The sequence below is a fragment of the Salvelinus sp. IW2-2015 genome, linkage group LG8, assembly GCF_002910315.2.
Source record: "Salvelinus sp. IW2-2015 linkage group LG8, ASM291031v2, whole genome shotgun sequence".
In the NCBI taxonomy this organism is placed as follows: domain Eukaryota; kingdom Metazoa; phylum Chordata; class Actinopteri; order Salmoniformes; family Salmonidae; genus Salvelinus; species Salvelinus sp. IW2-2015.
The window spans coordinates 10744317-10765493 of record NC_036848.1 but is presented as its reverse complement, the minus strand read 5'-3'; the positions used below and the strand labels follow the sequence as shown (position 1 = coordinate 10765493).

The window sequence follows — 21177 nt, the reverse complement described above, 5'->3', positions numbered from 1 at the left end:
ACTTCTGATGACGAACTTCACTAAATATCAGCTATTGCAAAGCACATAGCGTGGGTCAATTACTAATTGATCATTAAAAGGATGAAAAGTGAGTCAATAGCCTCAGACATCCGTGCTGTTTGTCCAACATAGTCCACATCTAATGTGTCTCGTCAGTGTCTCACAAGTCAATTTTAATTATTTTTATGTTATTGATTCAGATTTGTGAGGAGTAAACCTAGTGTTGTCTCTCTCTCAATTCAGTTTACTTTATTGGTTTGACGTAACAATGTAAATATTGCCAAAGTATACTTTGGAGATGTACAATATTAACATAATTMAAATAATAATAATCAATATTGTCAACGGGACAATAGTAACAACAATGATCAAGGGTCAAAATAACCATACATTGAACAATAACAATAACAATGGCATAGAGGACATGTGCAGGTTGGTTGGTCTGTCAGACACTGMCACTCATCTTATGMCAGGCAGTAATGTAGTGCTCTGCCAACCCACAGCTCTCTGCGTCCTCCCCCAACAGGACTGGTAGCCTATTCTCATCAGAGAGGTCTTTGAAACCTTGAATAAGGGTTTCAAATTTGGTGAAATGACACTCTCTAATTGTTTTATATTTTTTACATTTTGTCAGGAAATGCAGCTCCGTCTCAGGTTCTGCAGTTGTGCAGTGGTTGCACAGCCTTTCCTCTACAGGGAGCCAGGTTTTCTTGTGTCTACCCTTCTCAATGGCAAGGCTGTGCTCACTGAGCCTGTACTTTGTCAAGGTTTTTCTAAGGTTTTGATCAGTAACCATGGTCAAATATTTAGCCACGGTGTACTGTCGATTTAGGGCCAGATAGCACTGCACGGTTGCTTTGTGTTTGTGCTTGTGTTTCCCAATAAGCAATATAGTTTTGTTTTGACTGTGTTGTAATTTGGTTTATTCTGATTGATTGGATGTTCTGGTCCTGAGGCATTGCAGGGCTTGGTAATGATATGAGAGGGGGTCACTGTATTTTAGATGTTTCCAACACATATTTGCTCTTTTTGTAGCCTTTATTATTAGTGGATATTGGCCTAATTCTGCCCTGCATGCATTGTTTGTAGTTTTCCWCTGGACATGTAGGAGAATCTTACAGAACTCTGCATGCAGGGTTTCAACYAGGTCTTTGTCCCATTGGATGAAATCTTGTTTTGTAAGTGGACCCTTCACCTCGCCGTCATCAAGTTCAATTTGTTCAATAACACATACAATTAATTTTAGCCACATTTTTATTGGTATTTTAATTTGTTTTTTAATGGTGGGAAAGTATTCAGACCCCTTGACTTTTTCCACATTTTGTTAAGTTACAGCCTTAGTCTAAAATGGATGAAACAAAAAACAAGCCTCAACAATCTACACACAATACCCCATAATGACAGAGTGAAAACAGGTTTTTAGACATTTTTGCAAATGTATTAAAAATAAAAAACAGATACCTTATTTACATAAGTATTCATACACTATGCTATGAGACACGAAATTGAGCTCAGGTGCATCCTGTTCCCATTGATCATCCTTAAGATGACTGGCGTCCCCCCTGTGGTAAATTCAATTGATTGGACATGATTTGGAAAGGCACACACCTGTAAGGGGCCTTGGTCAGGGAGGTGACCAAGAACCCGATGGTCACTCTGACAGAGCTCTGGAGTTCCTCTGTGGAGATGGGAAACCTTCCAGAAGGACAACCATCTCTGCAGCACTCTACCAATCAGGCCTTTATGGTAGTGTGGCCAGACGGAAGCCACTCCTCAGTAAAAGGCACATGACAGCCCACTTGGAGTTTGCCAAAAGGCACATAAAGACACTCAGACCATGAGAAACAAGATTCTCTGGTCTGATGAAACCAAGATTGAACTCTTTGGCTTGAATGCCAAACTGTAGGAAACCTGTCTGTAGGAAACCTGGCACCATCCCTACGGTGAAGTATGGTGGTGGCAGCATCATGCTGTGGGGATGTTTTTCAGTGACAGGGACTGGGAGACTAGTCAGGATCGAGGCAAAGCTGAACGGAGCAAAGTACAGAGAGATCCTTGATGAAAACCTGCTCCAGAGTGCTCAGGACCTCAGACTGGGGCTCCCCAAATATAGGTGTGCCACGCTTGTAGTGCCATACCCAAGAAGACTAGAGGCTGTAATTGCTGCCAAAGAAGCTTCAACAAAGTACTGAGTAAAGGGTCTGAATATTTATGTAAATGTGAGATTTCAGTCTTTTTTATTTTATGAATTTGCTAAAATTTCTTAACCTGTTTTTGCTTTGTCATTATGGGGTATCGTGTGTAGATTGATGAGGGGAAAAAACAATTTAATACATTTTAGAATAAGTCTGTAACCTAACAAAATGTGGAAAAAGTCAAGGGGTATGAATACCTTCTGAAGGCATTGTATTTGGTACCTACCATTTGAGAACTTGGGTCTAATTCTCTGAGATCTGCATCTTCTCTGGAAAATCTTTATTTTTGTKTTTTTGGGGTTTTACTGTCAGGGCCCAGGTCTGGCAGTATTGCTCTAGCAGGTCCAGGCTCTGCTGTAGTCCATGTGCTGTGCGTGACAGCAGGCATAGGTCATCTGCGAAGAGCAGGCATTTAACCTCTGAATTGTGGAGACTAACACCAGGGACTGAGGATTTTTCTGGAATAGTAGCCAATTCATTGATGTAAATATTGAGGAGTGCAGGGCTCCGATTGCAACCCTGTCGAAGGCCCCACCCCTGGTTAAAGAATTCTCTTATTTTCTTGCCAATTTTGATGCTGCACATATTGCCTGTACACATTGATTTAATTATGTCATTTGTTTTACCCCCTACACCACTTTCAATAACTTTGTAGAACAGTCCTGTATGCCAAATATAATCAAATTATTTTTGGAAGTCGATAAAGCAAGCATACATTTTGGTATTATTTTGGTGGACATGTTTATCTATCAGGGTGTAAATATGATCGGTCGTGCGATGTTTTGGTATGAAACCAATTTGGCTTTTACTCAAGACATTGTGCTTATTAATTAAGTTTAGAACTCTTTAATTTCTAATACTACAGAAAACCTTTACCAGGTTACTGTTCACACACATGCCTCTGGAATTGTTAGGGTCAATTAAAGATTGGGGTTATGAGTCCTTGATTCCAGATGTCAGGGAAATAACCTACACTCAGGATCAAATTTGAGGGCCTGAAGTTTCTTATAGAGCTCCTGGTCAGTACTTGGGGAGTCTAATGGATTTTGATTGTCATTTATAGCTTTTTCGAATAAAAAATAATAATTTGCATTTACAATGATGGCCTACCTGGGAACAGTGTAACCCAATGTTCCCAGGTAGGCCATCATTGTAAATGCWAATTKTTATTTTTTATTCAAAAAACTATAAATGACAAGAGGCAGAACGACAGATTTTTACCTTGTAAGCTCGAGGATTCGAGCAAGCAACCTTTTGGTTACTGGCCCATCCCTCTAACCACTAGGCTACCTGCCGCCCCATATTCTAATCCGTTCAACTTCTCATCAATCAAATTCAATCACATTTATTTATAAAGCCCTTTTGACATCAGCCGATGTCACAAAGTGCATGAATTTGAAATTGTTCTGCTTTTGCATAAATTTTTAACGGTGTTGTGGAGTGTTGTAAAATGGGTTGTCCATATGTCAACCTTTTGTATCGCTAATTCCTCTAGTTTAAATTCTTTGTGGTTTTTCACATTTTGCCAGAAGTTGTTTTTGTTTATGGACTCCTCAATTAGTGTCAGCTGCTTGCTGTTGWATTGTGCTTTTTTGGTTCTGAGTGTACGTTTAAAGAGTTTTAAAGTCACAGTAATGAAGGCGTAATTCACCATTATTTGAGTCTCTGTGCTTTTGTTTTTTTAAACTTATTTTACAATCTGCATCAAACAAGTTGTCATCTGTAGTCTTTTTTGGTTTGTTTCTTATCAATTTCAGTTGTGCTTCTTTTCCTGTTTGCCTGAATATATAGTTGATGTTTTTTACTGCTAGATTGATGCCTTCTTTACTGTGAGTGAATGTGGTATCCAGAAAGTTATCTAAGAGTGGTTGGATTTTTTGGTTACTGGTTGCTTTCTGGTATTCTTCTGTGCTGTTTTGGCCCCATCTGTATGAACTGCTGATGTTGTGCAGCTTACTGGGCTGTGAATGTGTGGTTGTTTCCATGTCTGTTCTTTTGAGGAACAAGGTAATGTGGCTGTGATCAGACAGAGGTGTTAGCGGCTTGATGGTGAATGAGCTCTGAGAGGAGGGTCAGTGTCTGTAATCATATAGTCTACTGTGCTGTGGCCAAGAGGTGAGCAGCAGCTGAATCTCCCCAAAGAGTCCCCCCTCTAACCTACCATTGACAAAGTACAGACCCAAGCTTCGACAGATCTGCAACAGAMCCCTTCCGTTTTTGTTGATGGTGCTGTCACTGTTGTTTCTATGGGGGAGATAAAGACAGTTAGAAACAGTATGGCCTGTAATAAAGCTGTCCCCTCGTGTGCTCGTTAGATCAGGTATTGTTCTTTTGTGCGCAATTGTGTCCCCACAGATGAGCACTTTTCCCTGGGCCTGGAAATGGCACGTCTCTTCCTCAAGGGTGGGGAATATATCCTCCTGAGTGATATGGGGATTATGAGAGGGGGGATATATATATATATATTGCCAAAGGAACACACAGTTTTCTGTCAGTACAAGTTCTTTTTTCAGTTTTAACCAAATGTGATATTTCACAATTTTGAGGGGATCAATTCGATTTTGTAGTTCGGATTTGTACCAAATGATCAATCCTCCAGAGTATCTGCCTCTATCGACAAAGCTGTGTTTCTGTGACGGCACAATTACCTCTCTTTAGCCTGTGGGACAGTGAGTGACACTGTCAGCCTTACACCATGTCTCCTGCAGAAAGATGACGTCAACATCTTGAAGATAAAAAATAAAAAAACTCCATAACCAAACTCTTCGGTTTAAAGGTTGATGAGTTTAGGCCCTGAATGTTCCACATGGTAACTGATAGCAATGTCATGTTGCAAAAAGAAAGAATAGCAGTCAGAAATACAGTAACTACTAACTAATCAAATGTTATTGGTCACATACACGTGATTAGCAGATGTTATTGCGGGTGTAGCGAAATGCTTGTGCTTCTAGCTCCGACAGTGCAGTAATATCTAACAAGTAATATTTAACAAATTACACAACATATACCCAATACACACAAATCTAAGTAGGAATGAATTAAGACTATATACATATAGACGAGCGATGTCAGAGCGGAATGGACTAAGATACAGTAGAATAGAATACAGTATATACATATGAGATGAGTAAAGCAGTATGTAAACATTATTAAAGTGACTAGTGTTCCATTCCTTCAAGTGGCTAGTGATTTTATAGTCTATGCCTATAGGCAGCAGCCTCTCTGTATTAGTGATGGCTGTTTAACAGTCTGATGGCCTTGAGATAGAAGCTGTTTTTCAGTCTCTCGGTCCCAGCTTTGATGCCCCTMCACTGACCTCGCCTTCTGGATGATAGCGGGGTGAACAGCCAGTGGCTCGGGTGGTTGATGTCCTTGATGATCTTTTTGGCCTTCCTGTGACATCGGGTGCTGTAGGTATCCCGGAGGGCGGGTAGTTTGCCCCCGGTGATGCGTTGTGCAGACCTCACCACCCTCTGGAGAGCCTTGCGGTTTCGGGCGGTGCAGTCGCCGTACCTGGCGGTGATATGGCCCGACAGGATGCTTTCAATTGTGCATCTGTACTACTAAGCTGTTCAGAGTGAGATAAACAGGATAACAGTCAGAAATACAGTAACTACTAAGTTGTTCAGAGTGAGAAACAGCACAGTCAGAACTATAGTAACTACTAAGTTCAGAGTGAGATAAACAGGATAACAGTCAGAAATACAGTAACTACTAAGTTGTTCAGAGTGAGATAAACAGGATAACAGTCAGAAATACAGTAAGTACTAAGTTGTTCAGAGTGATAACAGGATAACAGCAAACATGAGTTCTCTTTAATTTTCCTTCTTCCTATTCGTTGAACAAGTAAACTTTTAGTACACTAGCTGTGTGTGTTTGATTAGTGCTGATGTATTGGATGAGCTGTTTAATCTCACTCAATCCTACAAAGTTCTCCTGTCCTCTGAGGGCCTCTGTGTGGCTGCGCTGGTCCTGCTGTGGGGCCCTGTGGAGGGGGGGCAGGTCTGGGCTGGGGGGGGCTGCCTCTCTGATCTGCTGGAGGTGGTGGTCTGGTGTGGGGTAYTAGACGGGCCCCGGTCCAGTCTGGKTGCGCCGATGGAGGTGGTGGTGCTCTGGTGGTGGGTGGGGCCTCTGGGGTGCGCTGGGTCTGGTGGGACATTGGTCTGGTAGGGGTCTCTGGGTGGTCCTCTGTCCAGTGCGGCATGGGGTGTTTGTCTACCAAGTGCCACATCCTTTAGAGTCTTTGCAAACATCCCGACTGTCTGCTTCCTCAGGTGGGAGTGGTCATGCAGATGCTCTGGGTTGATTGTTGGATGGTGAGCAACGTGCACATTCGTGAGTAGGCCACACCCTCTGGTGATGTCAGCATTGACTTTCTGAATGGTACGGGGATGAAAGTCTTTGCGGGCCAGCAGAGTGGTGATGGTGATGTGGGAGTTGGGGAACGACTCAGAGGCCCTCTCTGCTACTCTGTTGACCAGGCTGCCTACTCTCTCCTGCTCCACTCGCAGGTTGTTGGTGCCGGTGTGAATGATAATGTGGCCTTGTGTGCCAAAGTCAGGTTGGGACAGGATGTGGAGTGCATCCMACGTTGTTGGGCACCATATTTTGGACACATCTGCAGGGGCTACAGATTATTTCTAGGAGTCTATTCCATCTGTTCTCCATGCTGCAGCACCCTCTTGATGACAGACAACTCCTCATGGTGTCCTTTACCTCCTCAAGCGCTGTGGTAAGGCTCTAACAGAGCCAGCCTGTCTCTCAGCAGGCTGATGGTCGTGTGGTCTTGGCTCTGGTGATCGTAGACGGAGAGGGGCTAGGATAGACCTGTTGGTGGATCTGTGTTTGGGCTCCTGCTGTTGGAGTGCCTGAGGTGAGGGGAGAGGTCGGTGTGCTGTCCTGGTGCATGACAGTGCCGTTCTCGTGCTCGGTTACCYTCAGAAAKCTGTTTTCCTGGTCCTTTTCGCTGTCCTCATGTATATTTGCCTTCCCTTGCAGATGCCTTTCTTTGTTGTATAGCTGAAATGCGTGGTTACAGCTGCATACCAGGCAGTAGTGTGGTCTGTGTAAAATAATAGATTTGTAACAGTCCTGTTTGTGTGAGCAGTCGGCAAACAAAGTTTCCGGGTTTCCCCTCTGCATTCTGTGTTTAAAATGGATTCTTCCCTGAATTGATTTCTGCTGGAAATTTAAAAAACGGGGGGTGCTGCTTGCTTTGCCTCAGTGGCCATGTTACTATGGTTACCACCAGTAAACAGTTGAGCTAGCCAGTAAGCTAGCTGACAAATTTGAATTTAGCTAGCTAGCACATTAAGATTGGCCTTTCAACTCACACTCTGTCAGTCTTTGCCTTCTGTGTTGATCTTCAGTTGTACAATTTGATTACCTATATATTTTTTGTACAAAAGCTGAATAATTACACACATCCAGGTACTTTCCTCAGGTGCTGAAGTTGTAGGTAAACTCATGGAAAACAGAAAGAAAAACGCTGCATACTGCTGCTCATGCTCCAGGTGATATTTATTTACACCGGTTCGACCCTTAGGTCTTCATCAGGCATCCTAAGGTCGAAACATTATTATAAATAAAATATCTGGGAGCAGCAGTGTGCAGCGTTTCCTCTCCATTTTCTATAGATTTTTTGCTAATTTAATCTTGTTACACCTACAACCTACCGTGGTTAAAATTCACACCTACAGTGGTTATGTCACACCTACTGTGGTTATGCACACCTACTGTGGTTATGTCACACCTACTGTGGTTATGTCACACCTACTGTGGTTATGTCACACCTACTGTGGTTATGTCACACCTACTGTGGTTATGCCACACCTACTGTGGTTATGACACACCTACTGTGGTTATGCCACACCTAGGGTGGTTACACCCACGGGGGTTATGTCACACCCACAGGGATTATGTCACACCTACAACCTATAGGGGTTGTGTCACGCCTACAACCTACGTTGATTATGTCACACCTACAACCTACAGTGACACCTACGGTGGTTATGAAACAGCTACGTTGGTTAGGTCACACCTTCTGTGGTTATGTCGCTCATACCGTGGTTATGTTACAACTCATTACCTATCATATTACCTGTCATTGAAAAGGTAAGGTCAGGGAAAACGTTGTTACAGGAAAAGGTCAGAGGTTCAGTGTTGCAGTGTTGCTGCGTCCTGGTCAGTGCGTGGACTGTGTGTTCACATGAAGGCCTTGGATAGAGCCAGTGATCTGGCTATTCTCAGTACAGCAGTTAAAATGTTATGCAATGGTTAGTACGTGTGTGCGTGCGTATGTGCGTATGTGCGTGCAAATCCTCCGCACAGAACGGAGTGGAGAGCTTGTCTTATTGGTTAGATTTCCATGTGAACCCATGTGTGCTCATGTTATGGCTGCAGGCTCAGTAATGGTCCACATCTCAGACATGGGAGGAAGGAGGAAGCAACACAGGAATCATCAACAGCATTATGTCTGCTCTGCTGTCTTGTAGCCATTGCCCAGCCTATGTGATACACATTGTGCTACATGGATTTAACTAGTGCCCAATCTTTTCCTGTTCAGGTCATGTGATCAGGAAACACTCCTAGGCCTAAGTGTTTGCATTGTGTTGAGTTGTGTGGTACATTTCAAATGTCTTCTGTTTACTTACTTTTGATTTCCTGCATGCTCTGGTTTAGTCTGAATAGTCCTAATACTTTGCATTGATCAGAAGTAGACTAATGTGCTCACACTGTACTGACAAATTGTACTTGTGAAAAAAAGCKCCCACTGCATTGTTGTAATGCTCAGTACTTATCAGTACTCTGTTGCCTCCTCACTAATCCACCACTACAGATGCCCTGTTATGGAGACAGAATTAACCTGAATTATTCCACATAAAACTGCTGTGCAATTCATCTGGTCCAACTTTTGTGTACCGTATCAAACAATCATTGAAATGTCTTCTTAACAATCTGTTTTTTTCCCGTCTCTTTTTTGTCTTTTTCTTTGGCATCCCTCTCCCTCTGAATGGACCTCSTCCWCATGGATAACAGGTAAGAAACTTTTCCTTTTCTAATTGTTGTTTGCAAAGCACACACACAACGATCTTCACTGGATCAGGAACAACAACAGTAACTAAGGCAGTAGGTGTCAGTTACTGTGTCTCATAAACTCACAAGTAGACAATACTCTATCAACAGAGTCACTGGGACAATTTAGGGCCATCTATCTCTCTGTCTCTGTCTCCCTCTCGCTTGCTCTGTCTCTCTGTCTCTCTCTCTGTCTTGCTATCGCTCTCTCTCTCTCTCTCTTTCCTGCTCTCTCTCTCTCTTACCCACTCTCTCTTTCTCTAACTCTCTCTCTTTCTTTTTTTCTTTTATTATTTTTTCACCTTTATTTAACCAGGTAAGCTAGTTGAGAACAAGTTCTCATTTACAACTGCGACCTGGCCAAGATAAAGCAAAGCAGTGCGACACAAACAACAACACATGGAATAAACAAGTCTATAGTCAATAACACAATAGAACAAAAAAAAGAAAGTCTATATACAGTGTGTGCAAATGGCGTGAGGAGGTAAGGCAATAAATAGGTCATAATAGCGAAGTAATTCAAATTTTGCAGATTAACACTGGAGTGATAGATGYGCAGATGATGATGTGCAAGTAGAGATACTGGTGTGCAAAAGAGCAGAAAAGTAAATAAAAACAATATGGGGAAGAGGTAGGTAGATTGTGTGGGCTATTTACAGATGGACTATGTACAGCTGCAGCGATCGGTTAGATGCTCAGATAGCTGATCTTTAAAGTTAGTGAGGGAAATATAAGTCTCCAGCTTCAGCAATTTTTGCAATTCGTTCCAGTCACGGCAGCAGAGAACTGGGAGGAGAGGCGGCCAAAGGAGGTGTTGGCTTCGGGGATAACCAGTGAGATATACCTGCTGGAGCGCGTGCTACGGGTGGGTGTTGTTATCGTGACCAGTGAGCTGAGATAAGGCGGAGCTTTTCCTGGAGATTTACCTGGATGACCTGGAGCCAGTGGGTCTGGCGACGAATATGTAGCGAGGACCAGCCGACTAGAGCATACAGGTCGCAGTGGTGGGTGGTAGAAGGGGCTTTGGTAACAAAACGGATGGCACTGTGATAGACTGCATCCCAGTTTGCTGAGTAAGTACTGGAAGCTACTTTGTAGATGACATCGCCCGAAGTCGAGAATCGTAGGATGTCAGTTTTACTGTAGGTTAAGTTATGGCGGCGGTGAGTGAAGGAGCTTCTTTGTTGCGAAATAGGAAAGACGAGTCTAGGATTTGATTTGGATGGGAAGAGTTGTAAATATGAGTCTGGAAGGAAGTTTACAGTCTAGCCAGACACCAGGTATTTGTACAGTTGTCCATTATTCTAGGTCAGAACTCCAGAGAGTATGAGGCTGTCGGGCGTGCGGGTGCGGGCAACGACATGGTTGAAAGAGCATATGCAATTGGTTTTACTAGCGTTAAGAGCAGTTGAAGGCCACGGAGGAAGCTCTGGCATTGAAGCTCGTTTGGGGTTAGTTAATACAGTGTCCAAAGAAGGGGGCCAGAGTGTATACAGTATGGTGTCGTCTGCGTAAGAGGTGGATCAGGGAATCGCCCGCAGCAAGAGCGGACATCTGATATATACAGAGGAAAAAAGTTTGCCTGAGAATTGAACCCTGGTGGTACCCCATAAGAGACTGCCAGAGGTCTGGATAACAGGCCCTCCAATTTTGACACACTAACTCTGTCTGCGAAAGTGTTGTTGGTGAACCAGACGAGGCAGTCATTTTGAGAACCCACCAAGGCTATTGAGTCTGCCGATAAGAATGCGTGATTTGACAGAGTCGAAAGCCATTGCCAGGTCGATGAAGACGCCTGCACAGTACTGTCTTTTATCGATGGCGGTTAGGATATCGTTTCAGTACCTTGAGCGGGTGGCTTGAGGTGCACCTGTGACCAGCTCGGAAACCGGATTGCACAGCGGAGAAGGTACAGTTGGGAATTCGAAATATGGTTCGTGGATCTGTTTATTTAAACTGGCGTCGAAGACTTTAGACAAGCAGGGGCAGGAGAGATTATAGGTCTATAACAGTTTTGGGCTAGAGTTGTCACCCCTCGAAGAGGGGGAGTGACCACGGCAGCCTTTCCAAGTCTTTAGGGATCTCGGATGTATTACGAAAAGAGAGAGATGAACAGACTGGTTAATAGGGGTTTGCAACAAAGTGCGCGGTGGATTAATTTTAGAAAGAGAAGGCGTCCAATTGTCATAGGCCCAGCTGATTTGTATGGGTCCAGATTATTGCAGCTCTTTCAGAACATCTGCTGCTCTGGATTGGGGTGAGGAGAAGCTGGGGAGTGGCCTCGGGCAAGTGCTGCAGGGGGTCGGAGCTAGGAGTTAGGAGGCAAAGCATGGCCAGCCGTGGAAAATGCTTTTTTGAAATTTCGATTATCATGGATTTTCGGTGGTGACCGTTTACGTTACCTAGCCTCAGTGCAGTGGTAGCTGGGAGGAGGTACTCTTGTACACCATGGACTTTACAGTGTCCCAAAACGTTGGAGTTAGAGCTACAGGATGCAAATTTCGTTGAAAAGCTAGCCTTTGCTTTCCTGACTGACTGAGTGTATTGGTTCCTGACTTCCCTGAACAGTTTGCATATCGCGGGACTATTCGATGCTATTGCAGTCCGCCACAGGATGTTTTTACTGGTCGAGGGCAGTCAGGTCTGGAGTTGAACCAAAGGGCTACATCGTGTCTAGTTCTGCATTTTTTTGAAAGGGGCATGCTTATTAAAGATGGTGAGGAAAGTACTTTTAAAGAACGACCAGTCATCCTCGACTGACGGGATGAGGAGTAATTATCCTTCCAGGAACACGTGCGCGGCAGGTCGATTAGAAAGGCCTGCTCACAGAAGTGTTTTAAGGAGCGTTTGACAGTGATGAGGGGTGGTCATTTGCCGCGGACCCATAGCGGATGCAGGCAATGAGGCAGTGATCGCTGAGATCCTAATTGAAAACAGCTGAGGTGTATTTGGAGGGCAAGTAGGTCAGGATAATATCTATGAGGGTGCCCATGTTTACAGATTTAGGGTTGTACCTGGTGGGTTCCTTGATAATTTGTGTGAGATTGAGGGCATCTAGCTTAGATTGTAGGACTTCCAGGGTGTTAAGCATATCACAGTTTAGGTCACCTAACAGAACGAACTCTGAAGATGAATGGTGGGCAATCAATTCACATATGGTGTCCAGGGCACAGTTGGGAGCTGAGGGGGGTCTATAACAGGCGGCAACAGTGAGAGACTTATTTCTGGAGAGATGAATTTTTAAAATTAGGAGCTTGAACTGTTTGGGCATAGACCTGGAAAGTATGACAGAACTTTGCAAGCTATCATTGCAGTAGATTGCAACTCCTCCCCCTTTGACAGTTCTATCTTGACAGAAAATGTTGTAGTTGGGTATGGAAATCTCAGAATTTTTGGGGGCCTTCCTAAGCCAGGATTCAGACACAGCAAGGACATCAGGGTTGGCGGAGTGTGCTAAAGCAGTGAGTAAAACAAACTTCGAGAGGAGGCTTCTGATGTTAACATGCATGAAACCAAGGCTTTTTCGATTACAGAAGTCAACAAATGAGAGTGCCTGGGGACACGCAGGGCCTGGGTTAACCTCCACATCACCCGTGGAACAGAGGAGGAGTAGGATGAGGGTACGGCTAAAGGGTATCAAAACTGGTTGTCTAGTGCGTTGGGGACAGAGAATAAAAGGAGCAGATTTCTGGGCGTGGTAGAATAGATTCAGGGCATAATGTGCAGACGGGGGTATGGTGGGGTGCGGGTACAGTGGAGGTAAGACCAGGCACTGAGTGATGATAAGAGAGTTTGCATCTCTGGATGAACTGGTTATACTGGGTGAGGTCACCGCATGTGTGGGAGGTGGGACAAAGGAGGAATCTGAGGCATGTAGAGTGGGACTAGGGACTCCACAGTAAACTAAAACAATGATAACTATCCTAAACAACAGTATACAATGCATATTGACATTTGAGAGAGACATAAAGCGAGGCATAAAGCAATCACAGGTGTTGATTGGGAGAGCTAGCTAAGACAACAACGGGTAAGACAACAACGGGTTCTTACCCACTCCCTCTTTCCTTCTCTCTCTCTCTCTCTCTCTCTTTCTTTCTCTTTCTCTCTTTCCCAAATTTATTTTCTCTCTCCATTGTTCCCTCTTCCAAACAGCAACTATTTTGTATCTTGTGTCTTTGTAAATCTCCAAAGAAAGTATGCATCAATGTAAACTCTATCATTTGAAAGTAGCTTTGTATTAAAAAACAAAGCAAGTAAAGTTCCAATGAACAGCCCCTGTGGTGGTCTTAAAACTGTGTTTTCATTTCAGTGTGTGCAATGCACTTCTAGACCTACTTTCATCTAGCATTAATATTTATACCACTGCCTCCTGATGTGGGGCCACCAACTGAATAATGTGGTTTGCGGCTACATAACATGCAAATGCCTTGCTCTGTYCCACAGCAGGACTGATGCAGTCAGCTGTTTAAAATGCTGACAGCCAGATGGCCCACCTATGTGACCTACTAAAAACACACACTAATCTTCTGTGCTGATCAACCGTACATACACAAATCACCAAGGTAGAGAGATTAGAGGGCAGTATTAGTATTACTTCTGTCCTTAGTGAAGTTTTGAGACTGGACTCTCTCTCTGCTGAATGGGTTTCTCTACTATCTCAGGTGTAGGTCACTGGACTTGGGTCATTAATCGTATTTCAGATTCATACAGGAATGGTTACTGGATCACACATATCAGTCTCTGTGACTGTGACTGTGTGTGTGTGTGTGTGTGTGTGTGTGTGTGTGTGTGTGTGTGTGTGTGTGTGTGGTGTGTACACTACATTGGCACATTTTTGTGTGTTATGGATTTCAAACGTGGCAATATTTTGTTATAGTTGTACATGTGCTTGACTGCAGTTGTAAGGTCAGAACGCTCAAATCAACCCTACTCCTGAGTACACCCAAACCAAGCTCTCCTGTCTGTCTGCAGTCATCTGGCATGTGAGCAGCACAAACAACTCCTGCTTACAACTCAACCAAACAACAGTGTTGCTCTTATTCTCTATAACTCTAGCATTTCCTCCAACCACGAGTGAGTACATCATCGTTTTTTTATTGCGTGTCTCTACCGACGGCCTGTACAGGTCCGGAAAGATACATCCGTTGTTTTGTTATTTTTTTTGTTGTTTTTGTCATTATGATTCAGAATCCATTGAAGAGCTTGAACGATTCATTGACGAGAGATACTTACGAGCTCAAAGAAACATGTCGCTGGTTTCGGAGGATTCAAGCACTGTTAAGGACAACAAACCCAATCAACAAAACAAACCAAAGCCACGTTGGCCAAGCGGTATCAACGATGGCACCAAACCATCTCCAAGCAAGAGGGCCCGCGTGGGGAYAGGTTCACTGATATGGATGTTGACTTGTTAAAATCCATCAATGAAAGGCTTGCCAAACTTGATATCTTGGATATGTTACGAGAGGACATCAATGCATTATGTGCCAGTCTAGAATTCAGCCAATGTCATAATGGTGATCTAAGGAAAGAGAARACGGAGCTGAAAGGTACTGTAGACTCTATTCCTGGCAAGGTGGAGGTGGTGCAAAGGGAGAACAAACTACTTAAAGAAACCTTGCTTGATGTACAGTGTCGATCAATGCGCGACAATCTTTTCAGGGATACCGGAGAATGACAACAGCAGAWGCTGTGAGGACAYTGTTTGAGCCTTTATGTCAACTTTATGTKAAKTGAAACTGCCCACTGATGTTGTGCGTAATGTCACTTTCTCCAGAGTCCATAGAATGGGTAAGGCCTCTGGGAATAGGACACGGGCTATTATTGCATGTTTTGACCATTTTAAGCAAAAGGAAATGGCGAAGAGCAGAGACAGAGAACTCCAAAACACTGATTTTGGAATGAATGATCACTTCCCCACAGAGATCAATGAAAGGAGAAAAAACCTATATCCCATCATGAAGGAAAAGCGTTGCCTGAATTAACGAGTCTCCATGGTGATGGATAAACTATATATCAACGGGCAATTGTATCGGGACTCAGGAGTAACTCCCTGGTTATTTTAATTTAACGTTCAAATGTGAGTTTGTGTGTTGTAGTGTATCATGACAACTTCAACTATAATGAATACATGCTCTATTGATCTACACTTAATAAGGAAAGGGTTGCATATAGCTCAGGTTAATGTATGTAGCCTTCCTAACAAAATACATGAGGTTTTTTACTTGGTCAACATAAATAATATTCATATTTTAGCTTTGACCGAAACTGCATTTGGATGCATCTGTAAATGATGGGCAAATTAACATTCATGGATATAGTCTACTGAGAAGAGATAGGAATAGGAATAGTGGAGGTGTAGCACTGTACATTCAGAATCATATAACTTTCAAGAGAAGGGATGACCTTAATGTATGTCAAATAGAGGCATTATGGGCTCAAGTACATCTGCCTCACCAGGCACCCATATTGGTAGGATGTGAGTACAGACCTCCAAGCTCTAAGGTGTCCTATCTCGATGACTTATGCACTGGGTTTGACCAGGCCACAGATAGTAACAGAGATGTATTTATATTGGGTGATTTTAATATGAATTGGAAGGGTCATAATAATTCAAATAGAACAAAATTGATGAGATATGCAGAGAACTGTGGTTTGAAACAAATGGTTAATGATACTACTAGATCTTCAATTAAGTTGGGTCATCGTTCAGACACATGCATTGATCTGATCTTCTGTAATATACCTTTGCAATGGTTAAAAGCCAGATCAATGCCAGTGGGCTGGACAGACCATAATATTGTGATCATAACCATGAACACCAAGTTTCCAAAGAAACCCCCAAGGATTGTGGTCAAGAGACATTTTTTAACATTTAATCATAAGCTATTTCAAAATGATTTGGCAGCTGTACCCTGGGAGCTGATTTACCTAGAGGATGATTTAAATCATGCTACAGAATGTTTTATTTATTTGCTCACTGAGGTAATGGACCATCATGTCCCAGTAAGAAAGGAGGGAGGGAGGGAGGGAGGGAGATGGATAGAGTGGGTTGTGTGTGCTCACTGTAATTTTGTGATGCAGTGTTCAGAAACTGTCTGCACAATGACTTTGCTATGTTAGAAGGGAACCTGTGTTTTGCTGTGTTTTCTCTCAGTTCATACACACACTGTGAGTGTAATGGACATCAGTAGTCTATACTATGGTTGCTTATTGCCCTCCAGTGGTGGTTGTTTAGTATCAAACCAGCGTTTGCCATGTCATGGGCACACTCACATGGAATCTCTGACCCACTTGACAACACAATTCATAAGCATGCTGTTTTACTAACAAGTCCATGTTATAAAAAAAACAGGAAACAGAAAATGATCTGACAGCTCCCATTAGAGTCCCATTAGACAGTGCTGTGTGCACCTTTCTAACTTGTTAGACAACCCTGATGTTTAAACCCCTAAGATGTGGCTCCCTACATCAGACACTTCTGTTTCATGGTGTATGAAACAACATTTGTTTGGGCAATCAGTCATTGGCCAAGGATTTAAATAGAGGGTTCATAGGCCTGTGACGTTGAAAAAAATAAGAATAAGTTAGCCTTTAATWTAACAGGGAGTCAAACTGAGACCATGGTCTCTTTCACAGATGAGCCCTGAATAGACATCAATACACTTCCATTTTTGTCAGAGTTAATAGTCGGAGGCCAGAATATAATCATTTGTACACTGCAAATTGACCACAACTAAGCCCAAAAAGAGATTGTATTTGAAAATAYCAATAATTTCATACCTTGATTACATTGAGACACGATCACATAGCTTGTGTCTATTTGTTTATTCATGGGTTTACTTGGYAACAGATTTCCTAAGTTAAACATTTTTTTTCGTGTTTTTACAGTCTTCTTTGACCCAAAAATAAAATCATTAAACTACTTTAACATTACAAAAAACTTCGGGTGGCCAAAACAATCACTCACTGAATCTCCGGAGTTAGCCATCCCWGAGACCGAGTCTGGTATCTCGTACGTCTCGTATGTCGTTTTGTACACTCACTCTGAGTGGTGCTGTTGTCCAAGAGACCTATCTCAGCTCAGGCGCATATAACTGCTGTTACAAAGTAACATATGTCAGTGACAAGACCAAGCAAGGATCATTGCGCACAAAGCCATCGAAGCCATTTTAACGGAGTAAAAGCAACAGTATCTTATTGAGACAAATATATCTCAAACGTTGGCTTTTTTGTTGTATAGTTATTTTGGATTGCATCATATTTGCCCGTTTTGGATAACGTTATGGATATTTTGGGGAGGATGGCCGCAGGAGAGGCTTTGAAGAGCGCATGCTGGGGTTTGAGATGGCAAGTGCGAGTCTCCATTTTGCTTGTCTGCGTACTGAGTGCGGTGAATGGACAGGTTCGATATTCTGTACCAGAAGAGATGAGAAAGGGCTTGTTTGTCGGAGATGTGGCGAAAGACCTTGGTTTGGACATAAAGAGGCTGGTTTCAGGTCGGGCGCAGTTAGTTATAGACGGTAATAACCAATATGTAGAGCTGAATCCGAACAAAGGACATCTGGTTGTGAAAGAAAGGATTGACAGGGAGAAACTGTGCGGTCAGAAATCTCCGTGTAGTTTCAGTCTAGAGATTGTCTTAGAAAATCCGCTTGAATTATTTTCGATTACTATCGAAATTCAAGACATAAACGACCATGCCCCAGCGTTTTCTAAGAAGGAACTTAATTTAGAAATCAGTGAATCTGCACCTATAGGGACCGTGTTCTTGCTAGACAGTGCCGCGGACCCTGACGTAGGTATCAACTCCCTTCACAGCTATTCTCTACAACCAACTGATCATTTTGTTATCAAACAGCATAGTCGAGCCGACGGCAGTAAATACGCAGAGATGGTGTTGCAGTCTGGACTTGACCGTGAAAAACAGAGCGAACACTCCCTGATACTAACTGCAGTCGATGGTGGGGACCCACAGAGAACTGGAACCGTTAAGATACATATTACTGTTCTAGACGCAAACGACAATGCACCTGTATTTACTGAGTCTTTGTACAAAGCCACTGTTATTGAACACGCGCTGGGAGGCACATCTGTAGCAAAAGTAAGTGCCATCGATGCAGATCAAGGGTATAACGGAAATGTGACGTATTCCTTCACACATATGGATGAGGGTACCCCGCCCTTGTTCAATATAGACCCCTATACCGGGGAGATTAAAGTAACTGGTGCCATAGATTACGAAACTGTTCAGAATTACGAGATACACATTCAAGCTAAAGACCCATGGGGTCTGACAAGTGCGAGTAAATTAATTATTGATATCCTGGACGTGAATGATAACWCTCCGATCATAACCATGACATCGTTTTCGGGTAAAATCGCAGAGGATGCTATCCCTGGTACAGTTGTGGCATTGATAAGTGTCCAGGATGTAGACTCTGGTAAAAACGGACAGGTGCGTTTAAACATCAACGAAAATCTCCCTTTTAAGATAAAGACGTCTCTTAGAAACTACTACACATTGGTAACTGAGAAGGGCTTAGACCGGGAGAAAGTTTCTAGCTACAACATTACCCTCATTGCCACCGATGAAGGTTTACCTCCGTTATCAAGCATGAACACTGTCGTTTTAGACATCACTGATGTTAATGACAACGCACCAGCTTTTAGTAAAAATGTGTATAGCACGCACGTTATGGAAAACAATTCTCCCGGCGTTTCAGTGGTTGCTATTCAAGCGACGGATCCAGATAGGGGTCAAAACTCACGTATCTCTTACTATCTAATTGACAGTGAGCTAAACGGAAACCCAGTCTCCACCTATTTCTCAATTAACTCTGAGAACGGTGTGATTCACTCAGTGCGCTCACTGGATTATGAACAAGTTAAGGAGTTCAAAATACACGTCAAAGCGCAAGACGGAGGCTCGCCACCTCTTAGCAGTAATACAACTGTTCTGATTTATGTTAAAGATCAGAACGACAACGCGCCTCAGGTTCTGTACCCAGTCCAGACTAGCAGCTCTCTGGTGGCTGAAATGGTGCCTCGTTCAGCAGACGTGGGCTATCTTGTCACTAAAGTGGTGGCTGTTGATGTGGACTCTGGACAGAATGCCTGGCTCTCGTATAAACTGCAGAAAGCGACAGACAGGGCGCTGTTTGAAGTGGGRTTACAGAATGGAGAAATAAGAACTATWCGRCAAGTCAKTGATAAAGATGRTGTGAAACAAAGGCTCACTGTTGTAGTMGAGGACAACGGGCAGCCCTCTCGTTCAGCTACAGTCAATGTTAACGTGGCGGTGGCGGACAGCTTCCCTGAAGTGCTCTCGGAGTTCACTGACTTTACGCACGACAAGGAGTACAATGACAACCTGACTTTTTACTTAGTCTTGGCTTTGGCTGTAGTCTCATTTCTGTTCATCACATGTTTAGTGGTTATTATATCACTGAAAATATACAGATGGAGACAGTCTCGCGTCCTCTATCATTCCAATCTCCCGGTTATTCCGTATTATCCACCGCGTTACGCAGACACTTTGGGGACAGGAACTCTACAGCACGTGTACAATTACGAGGTGTGCAGGACGACTGACTCCAGAAAGAGTGACTGTAAGTTCGTCAGACCCTGTAGTCAGAACGTACTGATAATGGACCCCAGTTCTACAGGGACGATGCAGCGGATGCAGAGTGAACAGAACATCCTGGATGAACCAGACTCCCCACTAGAGGTGAGTTTATTGAAGCAAATTAATTGTTGCAATTTTTATTTATTTTTTTACTAATTGACAAATATTTTTTTCTGGAACTTCGGTGCTCGTTTTTCTCAGCATCTCTCTTTTTTTATTTTTGGTCTATGAAATATTGTACATTTTTTTGCAACAAAAACAATAGTTGTAGGTCAGCTAATTGATACAACGTGACGTTGTCAGGCTGTTTCAAAAATACACGGTGTGGACAGCACAAATGTTGTCTTTATAGCGAGCATAGGAGCTCCGCTCACTCACACCTTGTATGCATTTCCTATTTTCAATCACTGGCTGCTGAACAAGTGTTATTTTTCTGTGAAGTGTTAAAATGTTTAAGCTAAACAGCATACAGCTTTTTCAAGCTTTTAGGTAGTTCGTAAAACACTGTTGCATTAATGACTAAATAGTGAATGGAAAGAGCACAAATGTATGTGGGAAATGGCATGTGGAAATATACGCACTGTARTTTCCACAACACTCAAGCGATCTGTCTCTGTCCACGGTCCTGGTGCTGAACCCTCAGACGTTGCTCTTCGGTGTTGCTTATAGTGCATTTACAGTAGCGTGACACATTCAGAGATTGATTCGAATAGTTATACATTTCCTTATTTCGGTCTTCCTGTGTAGCTATCTATATACATGCTTTTTCTTCCTGAAGCACAAGAAATACTTTCGTTTTCAATTCTTGTTTTTTTCTATGACATCGTACCTTGCATGGGCTGTGCGTTATTGAATGCAGATTCACGTTTTGGTGCATGTGAAACATGTGGATTGTGTAGTTTCTGCAGAGCGTTTGCCGTGTTCGGACTCTGAGTGCCGCTGTTGATCAATGATAGTCTCTACACGTTATTTATCTCTCTGGGTGGCGCAGTGGCCCATCCTATATTATCTGTTACTGATCGACGCACAGAGACCTTCTCAAACGGACGGAGAGCTCTTGGTATTAACATCCTCACGGATTATTTTATTTCGTTTCTCTGGGAAATACAGTTGCTTTTTTCTATTTTTGCGTGGATGTAGTGATGATCGATATTATATAATCAAAGAAGGAAATATAAGGGTGATCTGATTTTATTCAGTGGAATGGGTAACTGGAGGTCGACAGGGCGCAGAGGCGGGTGGCAAGTACTGTTTTTCATTCTTTGTCTGTGCGCCCTAGAT

The 21177-nt window shown here is 43.0% G+C and overlaps 1 protein-coding gene across 1 annotated transcript in view; it reads left to right on the top strand.

Moving 5' to 3' along the window:
* The first annotated feature begins 17436 nt into the window (after positions 1-17436).
* LOC139028100 (protocadherin gamma-A8-like) overlaps positions 17437-21177 on the top strand; it is a 7265-nt gene continuing 3524 nt past the window's right edge. The window contains exon 1 of the mRNA XM_070444655.1: positions 17437-19998. Coding sequence (XP_070300756.1) covers positions 17554-19998 — 2445 coding nt within the window. The 5' untranslated portion in view covers positions 17437-17553. The remainder of the gene's footprint in view (positions 19999-21177) is intronic.